We start from the raw sequence: 18,434 nt of genomic DNA on the forward strand, positions 1-18,434 counted from the left end.
CAGCTTCCCAAATGCTGGGATTGCAAGTGTGAGCCAGCAGCCCTGTGAGATTTTGACTTTTTTAATTCTTTCCCCCATTGTTTTTCCTATAGTCCTCAGCGTTCTTGGTTCTGATGTAGTCGTAGCCAAACTTCTAGAAATTTCCTTTTCTGTTTTGCTGAATTTTTAGGTTTGCCAGTAGAGTTCCTCATCAAAGTGTTCTTCTCTTTAAGACAATTTGAAAACACCGGAATGGAAAGAAAGTGCTGTAGACGGCCTCTGTTATGCCCCTTCTCAACATTGTATACATTCCTGCTAGGTGCCTTATTTGTTGCTTTAAGCTCAAGTCGCATCTTACTGGTAAAATATTCTGCCAATGAAGGTAAGTTAAGACTTGAAATACATGAAGTACTTAATCACATGTTATCTCTCCTGTCTTTGATTTCCTTGTGCATAAAATGGAGATAATTTTAATACCTTATTGGGTACTTTGCTTCATGTGAATCATAAAGCATTTTATTTCTTAACAAGAATCAATTAAAACTGATGATGGCACTTGTGTTAGTCCAATACAAATCAAACCCTATATATAAAACATATCATTAATATCTGCTTCAATCAGCAGGTGTTTAGGATATATAGCAAAGGTATAATTACAACATATTTTGAAATCAGCAGAAGGTTATATTTGGTCACTTGGCATTGGTGAGATACTATCATAATTACTGTATCAATGGTATAGTACAGATTATAAGGTTTGGTAAGTAGGTATTCAAGAAATATTCTGGATTTTTTTACTATCATAATTATTGTATCAATGGTATAGTACAGATTATAAGGTTTGGTAAGTAGGTATTCAAGAAATATTCTGGGTTTTTTTAATGTAAGTATTTAAGCAAATACTTCAATCCACAAAACTGTATTCAGTACTTTTCACTCGGTAATTGACAACACAACACCATGACATCATCATCATAAATGGACTGCTTGGGAAGACACATGTGTCTGTATATCTCAACTTCAGTTAACATTTATCGGTCAAGCCCTAGACTAAGTATTAGTTATAGAGTTCAGAGTGCATAAGACATAGGCCTTTATCCGTAACTCACAGATTAAGATATACATGTATACACATTAAGAAAATACAATATAATAAAAGCAGTAATAGAAATATGCTGAAGTTGCTACAAGAGACACTTTAGAGGAGAAACCAAAGAAGATGGATGAGGATGATGTGGAATGCAAAGGGATTGGGAAACACTTCCCTGATTAGGTGACAGTTGATTCCCAAGAAGATAAGGAAATGAAAACAAGAATTAATAACACTACACTAAAAATTTTCTGCTCATCAAAGGAAACCATCAAGATTCTAAAGAGAGAAACTAGAGCCGAGCATGGTGGTGCACACTTGTAATCCCAGTACTTGGGAGGCTGAGACAGGAGAATCGCAGGTTCAAAGCCAGCCTCAGCAGCTTAGTGAGGCTCTCAGCAACTTAGTGAGACCCTGTTTCCAAATAAAATATAAAAATGGGTCTGGGGATATAGCCCAGAGGTAAAAGGCCCCTGTGTTCCACCTCCATTACCACCAGAGAGAGAGAGAAAGAGAGAGAGAGAGGAGAAAGAGAAAAGGAGCCCACAGAATGAGAGATCTTTGCAGGAGCTTTTCCTCCAATAGAGGACTATTATCTACAATACACAAAGTATTCAAAAACTTAACACTAAAAACCTAATAACCCAATCAAGAAATGGGCAATTGAACTATATAAACACCTCACAAAAGAAGAGATACAAAATTATCTAATGTTCAGTATGTACATTAACATACATATCAAAGTCAATCACTAAGCCAAAGATGAGAAGGAGGGAGTGGGAGGGAATGGGGTGGAATTGGGTAGGGCTAATTGGGTGATGTGTGCATGTGTGCCTCCACCATCTTGTACTCCATTAAGATGTATGACTACAATGCACCAATAAAAATTTTAAAAATAAATTTATAAAGAAGAGATACAGCCAGGCTGTGGTGGCGCATGCTTGTAATCCCTGCGCTTGGGAGGCAGAGACAGGAGGATCACACAGGTTCAAAGCCAGCCTCTCTGGCTTAAGAGACCCTATTTCCAAATAAAAATATAAAATAGGTCTGGGAGTGTAGCCCGGAGGTAGAAGGGTTTCCAGGAATCCCAGTAGCACCAAAAAAAAAAAAAAAAAAAAAAAAAAAGAGAGAGAGAGAGAGAGATACAAATGGCCAGTAAATACATGAAAAAATCAACATCATTGGCTGTAGGGAGATGCAAATCAAAACTACACTGAGATTCTATCTAACGTCATTCAGAATGGCAGTCATCAATAGGTCAAACAACAATAAATATTGGTAAGGTTATGGGGAAATAGGAACTCTTCTATTCTGCTGGTGGGACTGCAAATTAGTGCAGCTGCTTTGGAAATTCCTCAAAAAATTGGGACTGGATCCACCATATAATCCAGCTATACTGCTCCTGGGTATTTTTCCAAAGGGACTGAGATCAAAATATAGTAATATATGCATATTTATGTTTTTAGCAGTACAATTCACAATAGCCAAATTATGGAACTAACATAGGTGTCCATCAACATATAATAAGAGATTACAAAGTTATGGGGTTATACACAATGTAATTCTACTAAGCAATAAAAAAGAACAAAATTATGTGATTTGCAGGAAAATGGAGGGACCTGGGAGTTATTATGTTTAGTGAGATTACCCAGTCACAGAAAGTGAAGGGTCAAATATTTAATATGTGGAAGCTAGGGGAATTATGAGAAGACCAGAGGAACTTGAGATGGTGAAGGAGAAACTCCAATGGAGCCAGGGAGGTGGTCTGGGGTGAGGGGTAGAGAATAAATGAAGGAAATACTTCCATTGACATTATGTACATATGTGAGAATACCAATCTCAATATAATGTATGCGGAAGGGGGGAGCTTGGGGAAAGCCCACCAAGTTCTGCATGCATGTATTTCACATAACTATGAATTACATTTTGATATGACACTACAGTGCACCAATAAAACTATAAAAGAATTCAAACCTCAAATGATGAAGACATAGGAATAATGAAGATAGATTAAAAAGTATTCAGAACACAGAAGACATGATTTGGACAATTAGGCAAATGTGGAGATTAGAGACAAAATGTTGGATTGCTCAAAAACTTCTAATTTGAATTCTGAGTGGACTGATAAGGTTTCCAATTGCAAACGGGGATTAGGAAGAAGAGCAGGTTGGACCGAGTTTGGAGAATTACAGTTTCAGCAGTTTTCCTTTCAGAAAGAAACCAGGAACTACGTCCTTGTTCAATATAGTTTTTTGTAGTGTTTGCCTCATATACATTAAGGAAATATCAATTAAAGGAATAAATAGTAAGTAGTTATTCATATTGGTAAGCTTAGTGCACAGTCAAATGTTCATGAATATAGATCTATGTACATTAATATTAAATTGATAATAAAACCTAGGAGCAGAGGACTCATGCAGAATGAGCAACTAAGAGTGATGAACTTTGAGAAATATCAACATTTGAGTTGTGTACCATTGCTCAGAAGAACTTGAAGAAGAAATTGCTAGAAAAGATGAAAGAACTAAATGTATATGACTCATAGGAAGGAAGAAAGGTTTGAAGACAGAATTTTAACAGTATGATAAAGATTAAAACATGGCCTTTAGAATTAGTAACTAGAAGATAATTTGTTAATCTCAGAAAATTAGATAATTGAGGACAGTTGTGAAATCAGAAACATGACCGCTTGGGGATAAGACCTTCCTAGAAAATGAGTTGACACTATTGTGTGAAGAGAAGAAGGTACAGTAATTAGAAGGGTTAGTGTATTTTATCGGGTAGAGTTTTAAGCATGTTTGTTAGCAAACAGAAGACGACAGGTAACAGTTGAGACCAAGGCATGCTAACCAAACCTCATTTCTAATTCAGTTGACTTGTTAGTTAGGATCTAGCTTCCCAATTTATCAGGGGATCTGGATATCTAAAAATACTTCCTCTTAACCCCAAAGGTAGTGAAGTCTTTGGCCAGTTGCTTCTTGCCTCAAGTAGCTTTCTTCTTTTACCCCAATGTGCCATTTATACCAGAAGGAGAAAAAAATATTACCTTTTTATGTAGACCATGATATAAAACAGAAAATTTTAAGTTAAGGAAATGTTATAGACAAAGTAAGTGTACCTTGATTTTAGCAAAGTAAACAAGTCACACAAGAAGAAACATACAGTAATTCAGCAGGTAAAATCACAACTGCTTGATGAGTCAGGCACTGAGTGTTGATTATGTTCACTTTTAGAAGGCAGTCTGTAATGCCTTACCACAGATCTTAATTTGCCCTCGGCCCTGTCCTCCTCAATGTATTTATTAGTAACATGGATGAAGCATGAGGCATGTTCACCAAACTCAAAGGTAATGAAAAGCTGAATGGAATAGGGAAGGTTAATTCATTGGATGAATTTATTCAAAAATTCAGAAAAGCAAAGCTACCTGGAAGGTGTTTAATATAATCAGTATCAAATCCAGCTTTTTAAGTTTAAAAAACAATTTTAAATTATGAACTATATGTAAATAATAGAATAAAATTTATAATTTAACACCATTTTTGTTACTTTTCAGAGAGCAAGTATGATTATCTTCCAACTACTGTGAATGTGTGCTCAGAACTGGTGAAGCTCATCTTCTGTGCTCTTGTGTCACTCTGTGTCATAAAGAAAGGTGAGTCTTGAAATGGTTCCGTGTAATGCTAAATTCATAGAATCAAAAAAGTATGAGGACTAGAAGGAATTTTTTATATCATTTAGTGTAATCCATTAATTTTATATATCGGAAGTTAAGACAAACCTAAATATGTTTTATAAATGGAGAAATGAACTCAAAGCGAAAGTGCCTTGCAGAGTTGTGTTGGAAGGGGCAGTTAGGATACCAACCCATATTTCCCAGTGTCGTGCCCACTACTCTATCTGTTCTTGTGATTGTTTCACATAGCAAGTTAGTTTATATTCAAATTCAGGATTTCCTAAATCATTCTGGTGATGGGATGTGATATGCCTTGTTTTGCAAAATAGTTGCTGTTTCCTGCATAGTTCACTGTTCTAAGAGCTATGATCTGAGGCAGAACTATTTAAATAGGGATACTAGTCCCCTCCTCGGATAGAGTATTAGCCTTTTGTAGGATGTATGGGCACTATCTGTGCATTAATTTTCCATCAGTTCCCAGTTATGAATCCTTAGCTCTCTGCCTCTTTGCTCTCTTGCCACTGGTAAGGTAAACATAATTAAAAAACTTGTACAGGAAGATGTCATTTCATACTTGAAGGTTTCAAACTGCATTTTCTAGTTAGTGGAATACATTTGTTTTCTTTTCTTTTCTTTTTCCTTTTCTTTGTGTGTGTTCCTGGGGATCGAAAACCCAGCGACATTCTACCCCCAAGCTACTTCCCCATGGATCTGGTATAATAATTCACACTAGGATTAGTAATAGTTGTCTCTAGTCCCATATATATCAATTTATACTGATTTTTTACATTTTTCTGGTGTCTGGGGTGGGGGGCAGATCCCAGAAGAAGGCTTGATTTTTCTTTTTCCCTTTACTTATTCTAACTTGTTGATCTTCCTCTTGATTGTATGCTCTCATAGTAGTCAGAGAAACCACTTGTGTATCACTGAGTGACCTTATGAGATTGTTACTTCTATTGCTTTAAGTTAACAGACTTTAGGATAATCAGTATTCCTAAGAAGTTTTCTGGTTGTCAGTGATGGGACACAGAGGTGGGTTAAAAAGAGACCAATAAAATTTCATTTTATCTTTTTTTTTCCTTATGTTAATAGTGACTATTATGGGGGCAAGTTTATAAAGTCCCTTTTAAAGAATAGTATCAGTAATCAAACATAATGTACTTTTTCTAAAAATATAGAAATTCCCATTAAGTTTATTTACTTATTTTTACTTATTGCTGTTTACTTTTTTTTTTTTTCCAGAAGATCAAAGTAGAAATTTGAGATGTGCTTCCTGGAAGGAATTTTCTAATTTCATGAAGTGGTCCGTTCCTGCCTTTCTCTATTTCCTGGATAACTTGATTGTCTTCTATGTCCTATCCTATCTTCAGCCTGTAAGTAAATATGAAAACAGAGAAAATACCAGTAAAAGATACAGGGAAGAGTCCTGAAATTAATCTTTTTTATCATTTTCCTTGGCTTTGTTAGTTTCCTATTGATCTCACTGGCCTTGCTGAAATTTTCCAAAAATCATCTGAGTACTGAATTGACGGATAAACTTGCCAGATTCTTTTATTGTTAAAGATCACCATACTAAACTGATTGCTATGGGGGAGTTGTTCCATGGCCCAAAGAATGTGAAGCCATCCTTCTTTGTGTAACCTTAATCAGCCTGCCTATTTTCTGAGTCATTTTATGACCAACTTCTTATCTTAATCTCAACATAATTATTTATGTTCTGTAAATAAATATTTGTTATATTTTATATCTAAAAAATTACCTCTAAAGTTATACCCCTTTATTACATCCCCAGGGCCAAAGCATAATGTCAGCTTTTTTTATTTTTCTTCTGTACTAACTGCTTTGCTTTTCCTTCCTAATGATGTACAATTGTGAATATTACAAAACATATCACATGACCTACTCTGTATTTTGTGCCTTTGTCTATTTAATTAAAATAGAAAAAGTTTGGGGGCATTAAAGTTTGAGGGCAAAGAGCTCTTATGTTTGATTAATTGTGGGGTGTTACATGGGAAAGTTTTAAAAATTCATCAAACCAGCCAGGCTGATAGGTGTATTTACCCTTGATGTGATTATTCAAGGCCACTATTTCCCTACTCTTACCAGCTATGTTCCTCATCTCCTTTTACTTTCTTCACCAGGGATTTCTAAGCATTTATCTTACAGAGAAGTACACTGAAAAAACCAATTTAATGTCTCCCAGCGCAAAGAAATGGTAAAAAGTTAAGGTAGAAATGCTGATTACCTTGATTTGATCATTGCACATTATATATATATATGTACCAAATTATCACATTCTATACCCCCATAAGTATATTCAGTTGTTGTTTTGTCAATTAAAAATTATTAATTCAATAAGAAAACAACAATGCTAATAGTCTTGGAATTATTACAAATTTTTGCTGCATTTACTTTTTTTTTTTTTTTCAATACTAAGGATGGGCATTCTACCTCCAGGCTGCACCCCAGCCCTATTTTTTATTCTTTATTTTGAAACAGGGTCTCACTGAGTTGCCAAGGGCCTCACTAAGTAGCTGAGACTCTGTGAACCGCGATCCTCCTGTCTCAGCTTCCCAAATTCTAGAATTACAAGTGTGTGCCACCATCCTTTTTTCTTCACTTTAGCTGCATATTAGCCATGTTTGCTGTTATTAGTGGTTATATAAGACTTTTCATACTCTTTGGAGTTTAAACAACTCAAAGTAATAGCAAGGAGGAAGATAAACTGGATTAATTCATAGGATATAGGTTTAAAAATTATTGTCAGGTCCAGTCTAGGAGAGCAATAATAGAATTTTATACTTTCTGAGAAAAATGTATACATGTTTAAATTAATACTTTCATAAGAAATTCAATTCACAAAAATAGACCACTGTTAAATCTGGCTAACACATTTCTTTTTTTTAACATTTTATTGGTGCATTGTAGTCATACATCTTAATGGGGTACAAGACACACATCACCCCTTTAGTCCTTACCCAATTCCCGCCCTACCCACCCACCCATGTTTAGCTTAGTGATTGACATTGATATGTTTGTTAATGTACATCATGTGCATTAGAGAATTTCCCTCGTCCCCAGTCCCATCCCCTCATTTAAGTTGCCTTATTTCCTTCTATAATATCTTCTTCTTCGGCTAGAGTTTCTCCTATGACCTGGCTAACACATTTCTAAGTCTTTAGAATAACTTGAGTTAATCCAAAACACTATCAGCTCTGACAGTCTTTTGAATCATATTATTTCAACTTGGAAAATTGATTCAATTCCTAGAATAATAAAAATGTTTAAAACTCCTTCTAAATATTATTACCATATCAATAGATCTAATAGTATTTTGAGAGCTGTGAAAAATATGCTTCACAAGCATAAAATTCATAAGTGTTTGCAGTTCTACACATAAGATCATTTACACAGGCAATACCTGAACTTAAGCACATAGTTTCAAAGCCTAAGCAATAGTTGGATCATATCTGCATAAACTTCACAAGCCATAAAAATGGAATATAATCCTCTAGTGAAATAGCTGCCCTAATAACCCCTCTTGTTTTTACTAAAAAGCTTTTTGTCAGGTGAACTACCAAACTGGGAGATTTCTGAGGTCAGTACTCTGTTTGGATTGTAATTCTATCTTCTTTCTTTTCTAGGCCATGGCTGTTATCTTCTCAAATTTTAGCATTATAACAACAGCTCTTCTATTCAGGATAGTGCTGAAGTAAGTAACTTACTGTGAAAGCATATATATCATACTTTAAAATGACACAGTCTGGTTTCAGATTATAACACCCAAAGCACAGAGCCTCAGAATCCCAAAGCCAGGTTTTTAATCCTAATTGGCTTTGTGCATTGGGAGTGTCGTTTAACCCATGTAGAAAGCAGCTCCAGCACCAGCCTATCTACATCCTCTGTGACCAGATGTATGAAATGGCTTGGTACTTTGAAAGCAAGATAATTGATTAGGTTATAATTGGTACTTTAATTTGTAGTGCCATATTTCAACAAAGAATTAATGAACTTTTGATGTGTACACTAACAGGGAACCAAGAGATTCTTAAGATATTTAATACCCTAGATATGTAATATATTTGGAGATGTTAGAGCAGCAAGCTCTTTACTAAACCACTTGAGATGAGTATTTAATTTTTAACTCTGTCAGATAGTTTATATGAGGAATCTACTAATAAAATGAGAATGATTGTTTTGCTTTGTTTGCAGTACTGGAGATTGAATGCAGGGGCATTCTGCTTCTGAGCCACACCTCCAACTATTTTATTTTCTAGTTTGAGGTATTTAAATTGTGTGTGTGTGTGTGTGTGTGTGTGTGTGTGTGTGTGTGTTTTACTGGAATTAAACCCAGGGGCATTCTACCCCTGAGCTGTACTGCAGCCCTGTTTGAAATTTTGAAACAGCATCTTGCTAAGTTACAGAAGTTCTCACTAAGTTGCTGAGGTTAGCCTCAAACCTGTGATCCTCCTCTCTCAGCCTCCCAAGTACTGGGATTACACCATGCCTGGCTAGCTTTTTAAACTTTAAAAAATGTTACCAAGAGTCTTCACTGTGTTCAGGAATATCGTTGAGTACTATAAATATTTTTCAGTAAATAGACCTTGCTGCAAACTGAAGAACAGGATATACCTAGGCTTGAGGATGATACAGAGATGTAGGTACTTAGTCACAGTTTAATTGGTTAATGATAATAATAATGATGATGAAAAATCATTATCATTAGAAGAAATCAACTTCTTTTATATTCATTGTTTTAAATTTTATATTCTCTTTTTTTAAACTTTTAATTGTGCTATATGATAGGTGTTCTTTCCTAATTTATGTGTACAAAAGGATAAATGTCTTGTACACAGGCAGTCTAAGTATGTTAATTCCATGATACAGTTAATATGAAAATTATGTCAAATTTTAAAAACATTTTATTTTACTTTAAGAAAACATTAAATTGAGAGATTGATAAAATAAATATTATACTTAATACAGTTTAAATATTAGAATACATTAAATACGTTATAAGTACCATGTTCTTTATTTTTTGTATTTATTCATTTATTCATTTGTTATTTATTTGTGGTGCTAGGGATGGAACTCAGGGGCTTTCTACCTTCGGGCTACACTACTATTTTCTATTTTATTTGGAAAATGGGGCCGCACTAAGTTGCTGAGAGCCTCACTAAGTAGCTGCGGCTGGCTTCAACCCTGAGCAATCCTCCTGTCTCAGCCTCCCAAGGACTGGGATTACAAGCCTGCCTGCGCCACCATGCCCAACATGTTCTTTATTTTAATTGTGAGTTGTGAAAATAATTTTGTAGCTATTAAGTAATTATATTTCAAATATGTTTTGAAGCCTTACAAATCAAAATGAACTAACATTATAGGATGAAAATTAACTCCTAAGAAAAATATATGTAAGCAAGAATATTTTATATTGATTCTTGTGATAAAATTGGAGATTACATATCCAAAAAAGAAAAAAAAATTGGTTCAACAAAAATATTCATTATTTAGCAAGAGAATAAAGTGTTCTCTCTCTCTCTCTCTCTCTCTCTCACACACACACACACACACACACACACACACACACACACACATATATATTTTTTTTCTGCAGTACTGAGGATGGAACCTAGGGGCATTCTACCTCTGAGTGACACCCCCAGCCCTGTTTTTTATTCTCTATTTTGAAATAGGGTATCACTCACTGAGTTGCAAAGGGCCTCACTAAGTAGCTGAGACTGTCCAGGAACCATGATCGTCCTGTCTCGGCCTCCCAAATGCTGGGATTACAAGCATGCACCACCATGCCCTGCTTACATATATCTTTTAGCTCAAAATATAAATCTACATCTGTTTACTTTTTTGATGTTGGGGTGGAGCCTGTCCTTTGAGTATGTGTGGAATTTGCTGATTGGAATTCTTTGGTTTATTTCTTATGTGAACCTGTTGTCCTTCAGCCATACCTTTTGATTTTAGTTACACTAAAGTGCATCAAGTCTTTGAAAACACTTTTAAAATAGGACTTGTCTAGCCAGGCATGGTAGTGCACACTTGTAATCCCCTTGCTTGGGAGGCTGAGACAGGAGGATCGTGCAGGTTCGAAGCCAGCCTCAGCTGGCTTAAGAGACCCTGTTTCCAAATAAAATATAAAATAGGTCTGGGAGGGTAGCCTGGAGGTAGAAGGCCCGATTCCATCCCCAGTACCACCACCAAAAAAAAAAAAAAAAAAAAAAAAAAAAAAAAAATAGGACTTGTCTAGATTTTTATTATTTTCCCTAACCTATCTCAGTGAGTTTACCTATATGTAATTTCCAGTCAGCTTTTTATCCTTTGAGTGATTTTCTTTGAGTCAGTATTTCCAAAGCCTTCTACTTGGTTTTTATAAAAATTTAGCAATTCTTTTCATAATTTATTATTTATTGTTAATATATATAATGGTAACAACAAGGTTGCCATGTAAAAACACATTTAGGAACAAAGATTTTGTGAATAAACAATTTGCATGGGATTCTAAGACAGGAGGATCACAAATTTGAGGCCAGCCTTAGCAACTTAAGAGACCCTATTTCAAAATAAAAATTAAATAGGGCTAGTATGAGGCCAGGAGTAGTGGCACAGGCTTGTAATCCTAGCATTCAGGAGGCTGAGACTAGAGGATCACGGTTCAAGGACAGCCTCAGCTACTTAGGCCCTTTGTAACTCAGTGACACCCAGTTTCAAAATAAAGAATAAAAAATAAGGCTGGGGGTGTAGCTTGGAGGTAGAATGCCCCTGGGTTCCCTCTTCAGTACCACAAATAAAATAATAAGGGCTAGGATGTGACTGAGAGGTTCAATCTCCAGTATCAAAAATACTAATACTAATAATAATTTTCATGGGAACAAAAGTCCTCAGGAAAGTAATCTAGCCACAGCTTTCAGCTCCAAGCACCATGCACCAAACCATGCACCAATTACTATATTTTGCTGTCACAATAGACAGATGATTAAGTGAGCTCCGCCAGGCATAATTGGTCATTGTTTATAAATGCACAGATCTTTAGCTGATTTTGCCCAGTAATTTACTAAACTTTATATTATCTGAAAATCCATCATTTTTAGCATAATCCTTAGTAATTCTTTGCCTTCCTTAGAATATTTCCTTGAATGGGTAGCTGTTGGCAGTTGGCATTATTTAGTTTAAGAGTTTCCTTAGATTCATTATTCTCAATGTTAATATCTGCTAGAATTAAAGACTTCTAAAGGCTTTATAGATTATATTATTGGCTCATTTATTATGTATAATAGTTGATTATATAATGATTTTAAGAAATTGAGCATCTTTTTTTTATCTTTGTATTTTCTATTTGCTTTCTACTATTTAATATATATCAGCTATGCCTTCAGAAATTTAATGACTAGTTCATTTTTTTATCTCATGACATAAAGCTATAGCTAGCCCTATCTGTAAGTTCTAGATCTAATTATTAGAAAATTATATATAAAAAGATAGGAGAGTGTGCACAGGTATACTACTATCAAGGCCAGTTTGTGCATTTCACAGTTTTATAGCATGAAGTTCCTCTGTATAGGTATTAGTGAAATCACATATTTTCCTACACATGCATCCAGAGAGCTCAGAATTGTTCTTAAAAGGCATGATGGTCTAGCTGGGCATGGTGGCACATGCCTGTAACGCCAGTACTTGGAAAGCTGAGATAAGAGAATCGTAGGTTTGAAGCCAGCCTTAGCAACTTAGTGAGATACTGTTTAAAAAATAAAAAAGAAAAAAGAACTGGGGTTGAAGCTTGTAGGTAGAGTGTCCCTGGGTTTAATCCCCAACATCACAAATAAATAAGTAAATAAAAAGGTATAATGGTCTAGGAGGAAGACATAGAAGACAATGACTGAAATCTCTTTCTTACTCTTTCATAATATATGACCTTCGAGAAGTCACTTAACTTTTCAGACAGCTTTGCTCCCTATGAATAGGGATAGCCTGACCCTATAATGCTCAGTAAGCGCTCCAATAATACTGTAACATGTGTAACTTCTGGTTATAACTTATAGCTCTATACTTACGCCTTTAGGTATATCACTCTCTTTTCTTGGCTTCTTCTAAGTCAAGACTTTGTTCTCCCCAGAAGCCTCTCAGGCTACCCTAACCAGAGGTAGATAATTTCTCACTTCTTTGTTAACATTGAATATTCTTGCTGCCTCTGCATAGACACTTCCCTCTGCCTGGATATATGCACAGTGTCCTTTTTTACCTGGCAAACTTTGATTTACTTTTCATCTTTCATCTCAAGTTCCATCTTCTCTTTGAAGCAATATATTACTTCACTTACAGATTCAAGGGTTCCTTCCTGATTGGTTATTTTATGGATCACTTCCAGTTAGTTATTTTATGGATCACTTGTCACATATTTTGCCGTCATCTTTTTGTTTTATGGCTGCTTATTAAAGTATAATTTTCTTCAGGAGGGAAATCAGATTTTATCTTCCCAGTTTGCCCAGCTGTTGAACTGAATAAATCTGCAAAATGGAATAAAATTTATATCCTCTATCTCACAAGTTTGTTGTTATTTAAAGAAAATAAGACATTGTTAAGGCTTTGTAAACTGAAATACTATGCCAAATATCATTTTTTTCATGCTTTATCAGCCAGTAGTTTGCTGTATAATGTTTTATGATTAGGCTTTTGATCTAACATTCTTAAATAGTTTGTGGGTCATCACAGACATCTTTGAAGATTTGATCCCTTTGTTAGGGAGAACAAAAGTTTCCTTCTTTTTAACTTTTTTTATTGGTGCATTGTAATTGTACATCTTCATGGAGTACAAGATAGTAGAGGCATGCAAGCACTCATCACTCATTTACCCCTTACCCAAATCCCACTCCATTCCCTCCCCCTTCCCTCCTTCTCATGTTTGGCTTAGTGATTGACTGATATATTTGTGAATGTACATCATGTACATTAAGGAATTTTTCTCTTCTCCCTCTCATCTTCCTCAAGTCACTTTATTTACTCATCTATAGTATCTCCTTCATCTAGTGTTTCTCCTGTGACCCATTTTCTTTGTAGCTTCCACATATGTGGAGAAATTGGAGAGCTTCCGATTTCTTATTTTTTTGTGATTGGCCAATCTCACTTAGCAATATGTTCTCCAGTTCTATTTATTTCCCTGTAAATGATGTAATAAAATACTTAGGAATAAACTGATCAAGGAGGTAAAAGACCTCTACAAAGAAAATTATAAAATAATGAAAAAAGGAAACCTTAGTAGATGGAAAGACCTTCCATGTTCATTGATAGGTAAAATAAATATCAAAATGGCCATACTTCTAAAAGTGATCTACAGATTCAATGAAATGCCCATTAAATTATCAAGGTCATGCCTTACAGACATAGAAAAATCAGTCTTTAAATTCATTTGAAACGCTGGGCGTGGTGGTGAATGCTTGTAATCCCTGTACTTGGGAGGCAGAGACAGGAGAATGGTGCAGGTTCGAAGCCAGCCTAGCTGGCTTAAGAGACCCTGTTTCCAAATTTAAAAAAATATATAAAATAGGTCTGGAAGTGTAGCCTGGAGGTAGAAGGGTTTCATCCCCAGTACCATCAAAAAAAAAAAAAATTCATTTGGAACAACAAAAATTCCAGAATAGCCAAAGTAGTTCTCAGCAACAAAAACCATGCAGGAAGAATCACAATACCTGACTTAAAGTAAACTATAAAGCCACAGTAATAAAAACAGCATGGTACTGGTACAAAAATAGATACATAGACCAATGGAGCAGAATAGAAGACTGAAAGACAAATTTGTACACTTACAGACAATTAATTTTTGACAAAAGGGCCAAAAACATATACTGGGAAAAAATAGCCTATTCAACAAATATTGGCAAAACTGGTTGACCATATGCAGAAAAATGGAAGATTTCTTTATTAAAATTTATTGGCACATTATAATTATATAACATAGCGAAATTCTAAGTGATACAATAATATATGCACACATCCCTGTATATTTTCCTCCATTAATACCAGGGGGAAAACAGTAGTAAAATCTTGTTTCTCGTTGGACAGGCGACATCTCAACTGGATACAGTGGGCTTCCCTCCTCATTCTCTTTTTGTCTATCGTGGCTCTAACTGCTGGGACTAAAACTTCACAGCATAACCTAGCAGGACATGGATTTCATCATGATGCCTTCTTCAGCCCAACCAATTCCTGCCTTCATTTCAGAAGTGAATGTTCCAGAAAAAACAATTGCACATCCAAGGAGTGGACCTTTCCAGAAGATAAATGGAACACCACAGCCAGAGTTTTCAGTCATATCCGGCTTGGCTTGGGCCATATTCTTATCATAGTACAGTGTTTTGTTTCTTCAATGGCAAATATCTATAATGAAAAAATATTGAAGGAAGGGAACCAGGCAACTGAAAGCATCTTCATCCAGAACAGCAAACTCTATTTTTTTGGCATTCTTTTTAATGGGCTGACGCTGGGCCTTCAGAGCAGTAACCGTAACCAGATTAAGAACTGTGGGTTTTTTTATGGCCACAATGTATTTTCAGTAGCCCTTATATTTGTAACTGCATTCCAGGGCCTTTCTGTGGCTTTTATTCTGAAGTTTCTGGATAACATGTTCCATGTCTTGATGGCTCAGGTCACCACTGTCATCATCACAACAGTGTCCGTCCTGGTCTTTGACTTCAGACCCTCGTTGGAGTTCTTCTTGGAAGCCCCATCAGTCCTGCTCTCCATATTTATTTATAATGCCAGCAAGCCTCAAAGTCTGGAATATGTACCTAGGCAAGAAAGGATCCGAGATCTAAGTGGCAATCTTTGGGAGCGGTCCAGTGGGGTAAGTTTGTGGGGCTACTACTTTTTACTTGTTCCAGATTCAAAATATGGTTGTCCAATAAAAGGAGGGTGGACAAGCATTGATTTATCAAAAAGTGGATCTCTCTGTGACTGTTGAAAGTCAGTCAGAAGACATTCATTGATTGACGTTTACAAGGACTCATGATAAATGCTGTCAAGTATTGAGAAAAAGCTTACATCACAGTCTTAAGCATTTGTATTGAGAAAAAGCTTACATCACAGTCTTAAGCATTTTTTGGGGGGATGTATTGATTGCAACATAGAATATCACAGAATCACAGACCTTTGACGATGCTTCATAGGTCATCTTGTCTAGTCTCCCTAGTTTTATCATTGAAGAAACTGTCTAAATGCTTTCTGGGTAATAAGTGAAATCCCCATAAGGTCTGACTCCTATCTTTTGGTCTTTCGATTGTACAATAGGTGGAAAAAATAAGCCTCAGTTGTAAGATGAGTTGGCCTTTTACCTTGATCAATTTCATTAAATGGGAAACCTAGCTGGGTGTGGTGGTACACACTTGTAATCCCCACGCTTGGGAGCCGGAAACAGGAGGATCGTCCTGGTTCAAAGCCAGCTGCGGGCTTAAGAGACCCTGTTTCCAAATAAAAATATAAAATAGGTCTGGGAGTGTAGCCCGGAGGTAGAAGGGTTTCCAGGAACCCCAGTACCACCAAAAATAAAAATAAAAAAAATGAAAAAAATAAATGGGAAACCTAGCTCCTTAGTCTTTCCTGTCCTCATAAACAACAGAGTATCAGAAAGGCAGGGTTTGTTTCACTAAGAAATATTTCCTAGAAAAATGTTTATGTAGCTATTCTGAATATATGCCAGTTGTTTCTAATTGCTTTGGAAGGGTCAGTCATAAGTAAATAATAATCTTTTGGATATCAACTAAAGCACTAAATCATTATTAAGTGAAAACTGGAACAAACTCTACTATATAGCTTTAGATTTACAATTTTCATGAATATACAAAAATACGAACTATTTTACACAATGAACCCATTTCACTCTTTGGGAAAATTTGTTGCTAACTAGAGTTCATGGCAGACCTTTCTTGGATTTCATCGCTCTGAGGTGGTGATATAATGTATTTTAGGATGAAAACACTTAGCTGTGTGTATGGCAGTGCTCACCTATAATCTCAGTAATTGTGAGACTGAGATTGGAGTATTGTAGATTCCAAGGGCTGATAATACTTTTTGCCCTAATTTTTAAGTACAATAAAAGCAATTCAGGCAACAAGATCTAATTTATGTCTGTTTTTCAGCCTTTAATCATTTCTTCTCAAGGCCAGCAGATGGTGCTCCTTACTTTGCTCAGGTTAACTTTAAAATTCAAGGACAGTTGAATGTATTTTACTTTTTAATCATCTCATGTTTCTAAAGTTAACTTTTCAGATGTTTATTCAACTCAGCCAGATTTTACTTATATTCATTGATTGATGTTTCACCTTAATGAAATAGGACCCATGGTTTAATGAATAAGACCTCTGATTTATATATTTAGTAAGACTTCTCTTTAGTATTCATTTAAAAATAGAACCTTTTTGTGCCAGGCATCGTGGCACAGACTTATAATCCCAGTATTTGGGAGGTTGAGACAGGAGGATCACAGGTTCAGGGCTAGCCTCAGCTACTTAGAGAGACCCTCCACAACTTAGTGAGACCCTGTATCAAAATAAAGAATTAAACATAGGACTGGGGGTGTAGCTCAGAGGTAGAATACCCTAGGCTCAATGCCCTGTTCTGCAAAAATATATATATATCGTTTTATTTTAATTTTGGTATTAATTAAGTACTGATTTTATCTGTTTCCTTTTAGGATGGAGAGGAACTGGAAAGACTTACCAAATCCAAGAGTGATGAGTCAGATGAAGATACTTTTTAATTGCCACCCAAATAGTTGGCAGCTCTGACAAACCATGTTTCCACATTTTCAACATTTATATTTATCTTTTCACTTTGATAAACCAAGGATGTTCTAAAGCATAATACTCTTTGCATATATCTAATTGCTTCCAAAACAGTATCATTCAAGGTTTAGAGTAGTTTAGAGTACCCAAGGAATGACTGATTTCTAAGGAATTGATGTGGAAATGACAGCATGGAGACTATATTAATACCCGGTGTTTGAGAAGTCAGCAAGATGTATTTGCAGGTTATTTCCCTTGTCTTCCAAGATTCCAAAAAATCCTTGCAATGATCATGTTGGCTAGACTCTATAAATATGTAACTAGATATCAGTTTGCTAGATATTGATGTATGGTTCTTATCTGCATGCCACAACCTTTTCTTTTTTTAATCACTATAAATATTATCTAAGTTGTCTTTCAAATTTTGAAGCACTAGAGACAGTAATTTTGCAATTAAAAAGCAACAAAACTATAGAAATGTTGGCTGAAAGACCTAAATATCTGACTATGCCATAGATTTAGGATAATTTCTGTTTTGCCAAAGAAGTAATTTTCAGAAACAAAATTTCAGAATTTTAATTTTTAGGAATTCATTGCAAATTTTATTTTTAGTATTTGTCTTTTGATTTTTTTTGAAGATTTAAAGGAGTTTATTAAAAAGATAGGAATACAGAAAGCATTTACAGCCTCATGCTACCCAGGGGTAACATGAGGGGGTGCTTTGAACAAAATCACCACTCTTTTGATGTTTTATATGCAAATAAGCTTCATATAGTTGAAAGTGGGTTCCCAAAGCACCATGGTTGCCACATATATTTTAAATCATTTAAGATATTGTGGGTTTTTATTCCTCTCTTCAGTATGTACATTAAAACATCTTGACATCAGTGTTCTTAGATTATGATATTTT

At 35.4% G+C, this 18,434-nt stretch overlaps 1 protein-coding gene across 1 annotated transcript; it reads left to right on the top strand.

Annotated features, from left to right (window-relative positions):
• Positions 1 to 231: 231 nt before the first annotated feature.
• Positions 232 to 17,499, top strand: SLC35A5 (solute carrier family 35 member A5; the record flags this gene model as incomplete). The annotated part of the gene is made up of 6 exons (XM_080696042.1): positions 232 to 361; positions 4,623 to 4,721; positions 5,985 to 6,115; positions 8,387 to 8,454; positions 14,808 to 15,588; positions 17,434 to 17,499. 6 exons carry the CDS (start codon positions 232 to 234, stop codon positions 17,497 to 17,499), a joined length of 1,275 nt encoding a protein of 424 aa, XP_080552168.1.
• Between the last annotated feature and the right edge of the window lie 935 nt (positions 17,500 to 18,434).

The sequence above is a fragment of the Muscardinus avellanarius genome (assembly GCF_963383645.1).
Source record: "Muscardinus avellanarius genome assembly, chromosome: 5".
NCBI classification, from domain to species: domain Eukaryota; kingdom Metazoa; phylum Chordata; class Mammalia; order Rodentia; family Gliridae; genus Muscardinus; species Muscardinus avellanarius.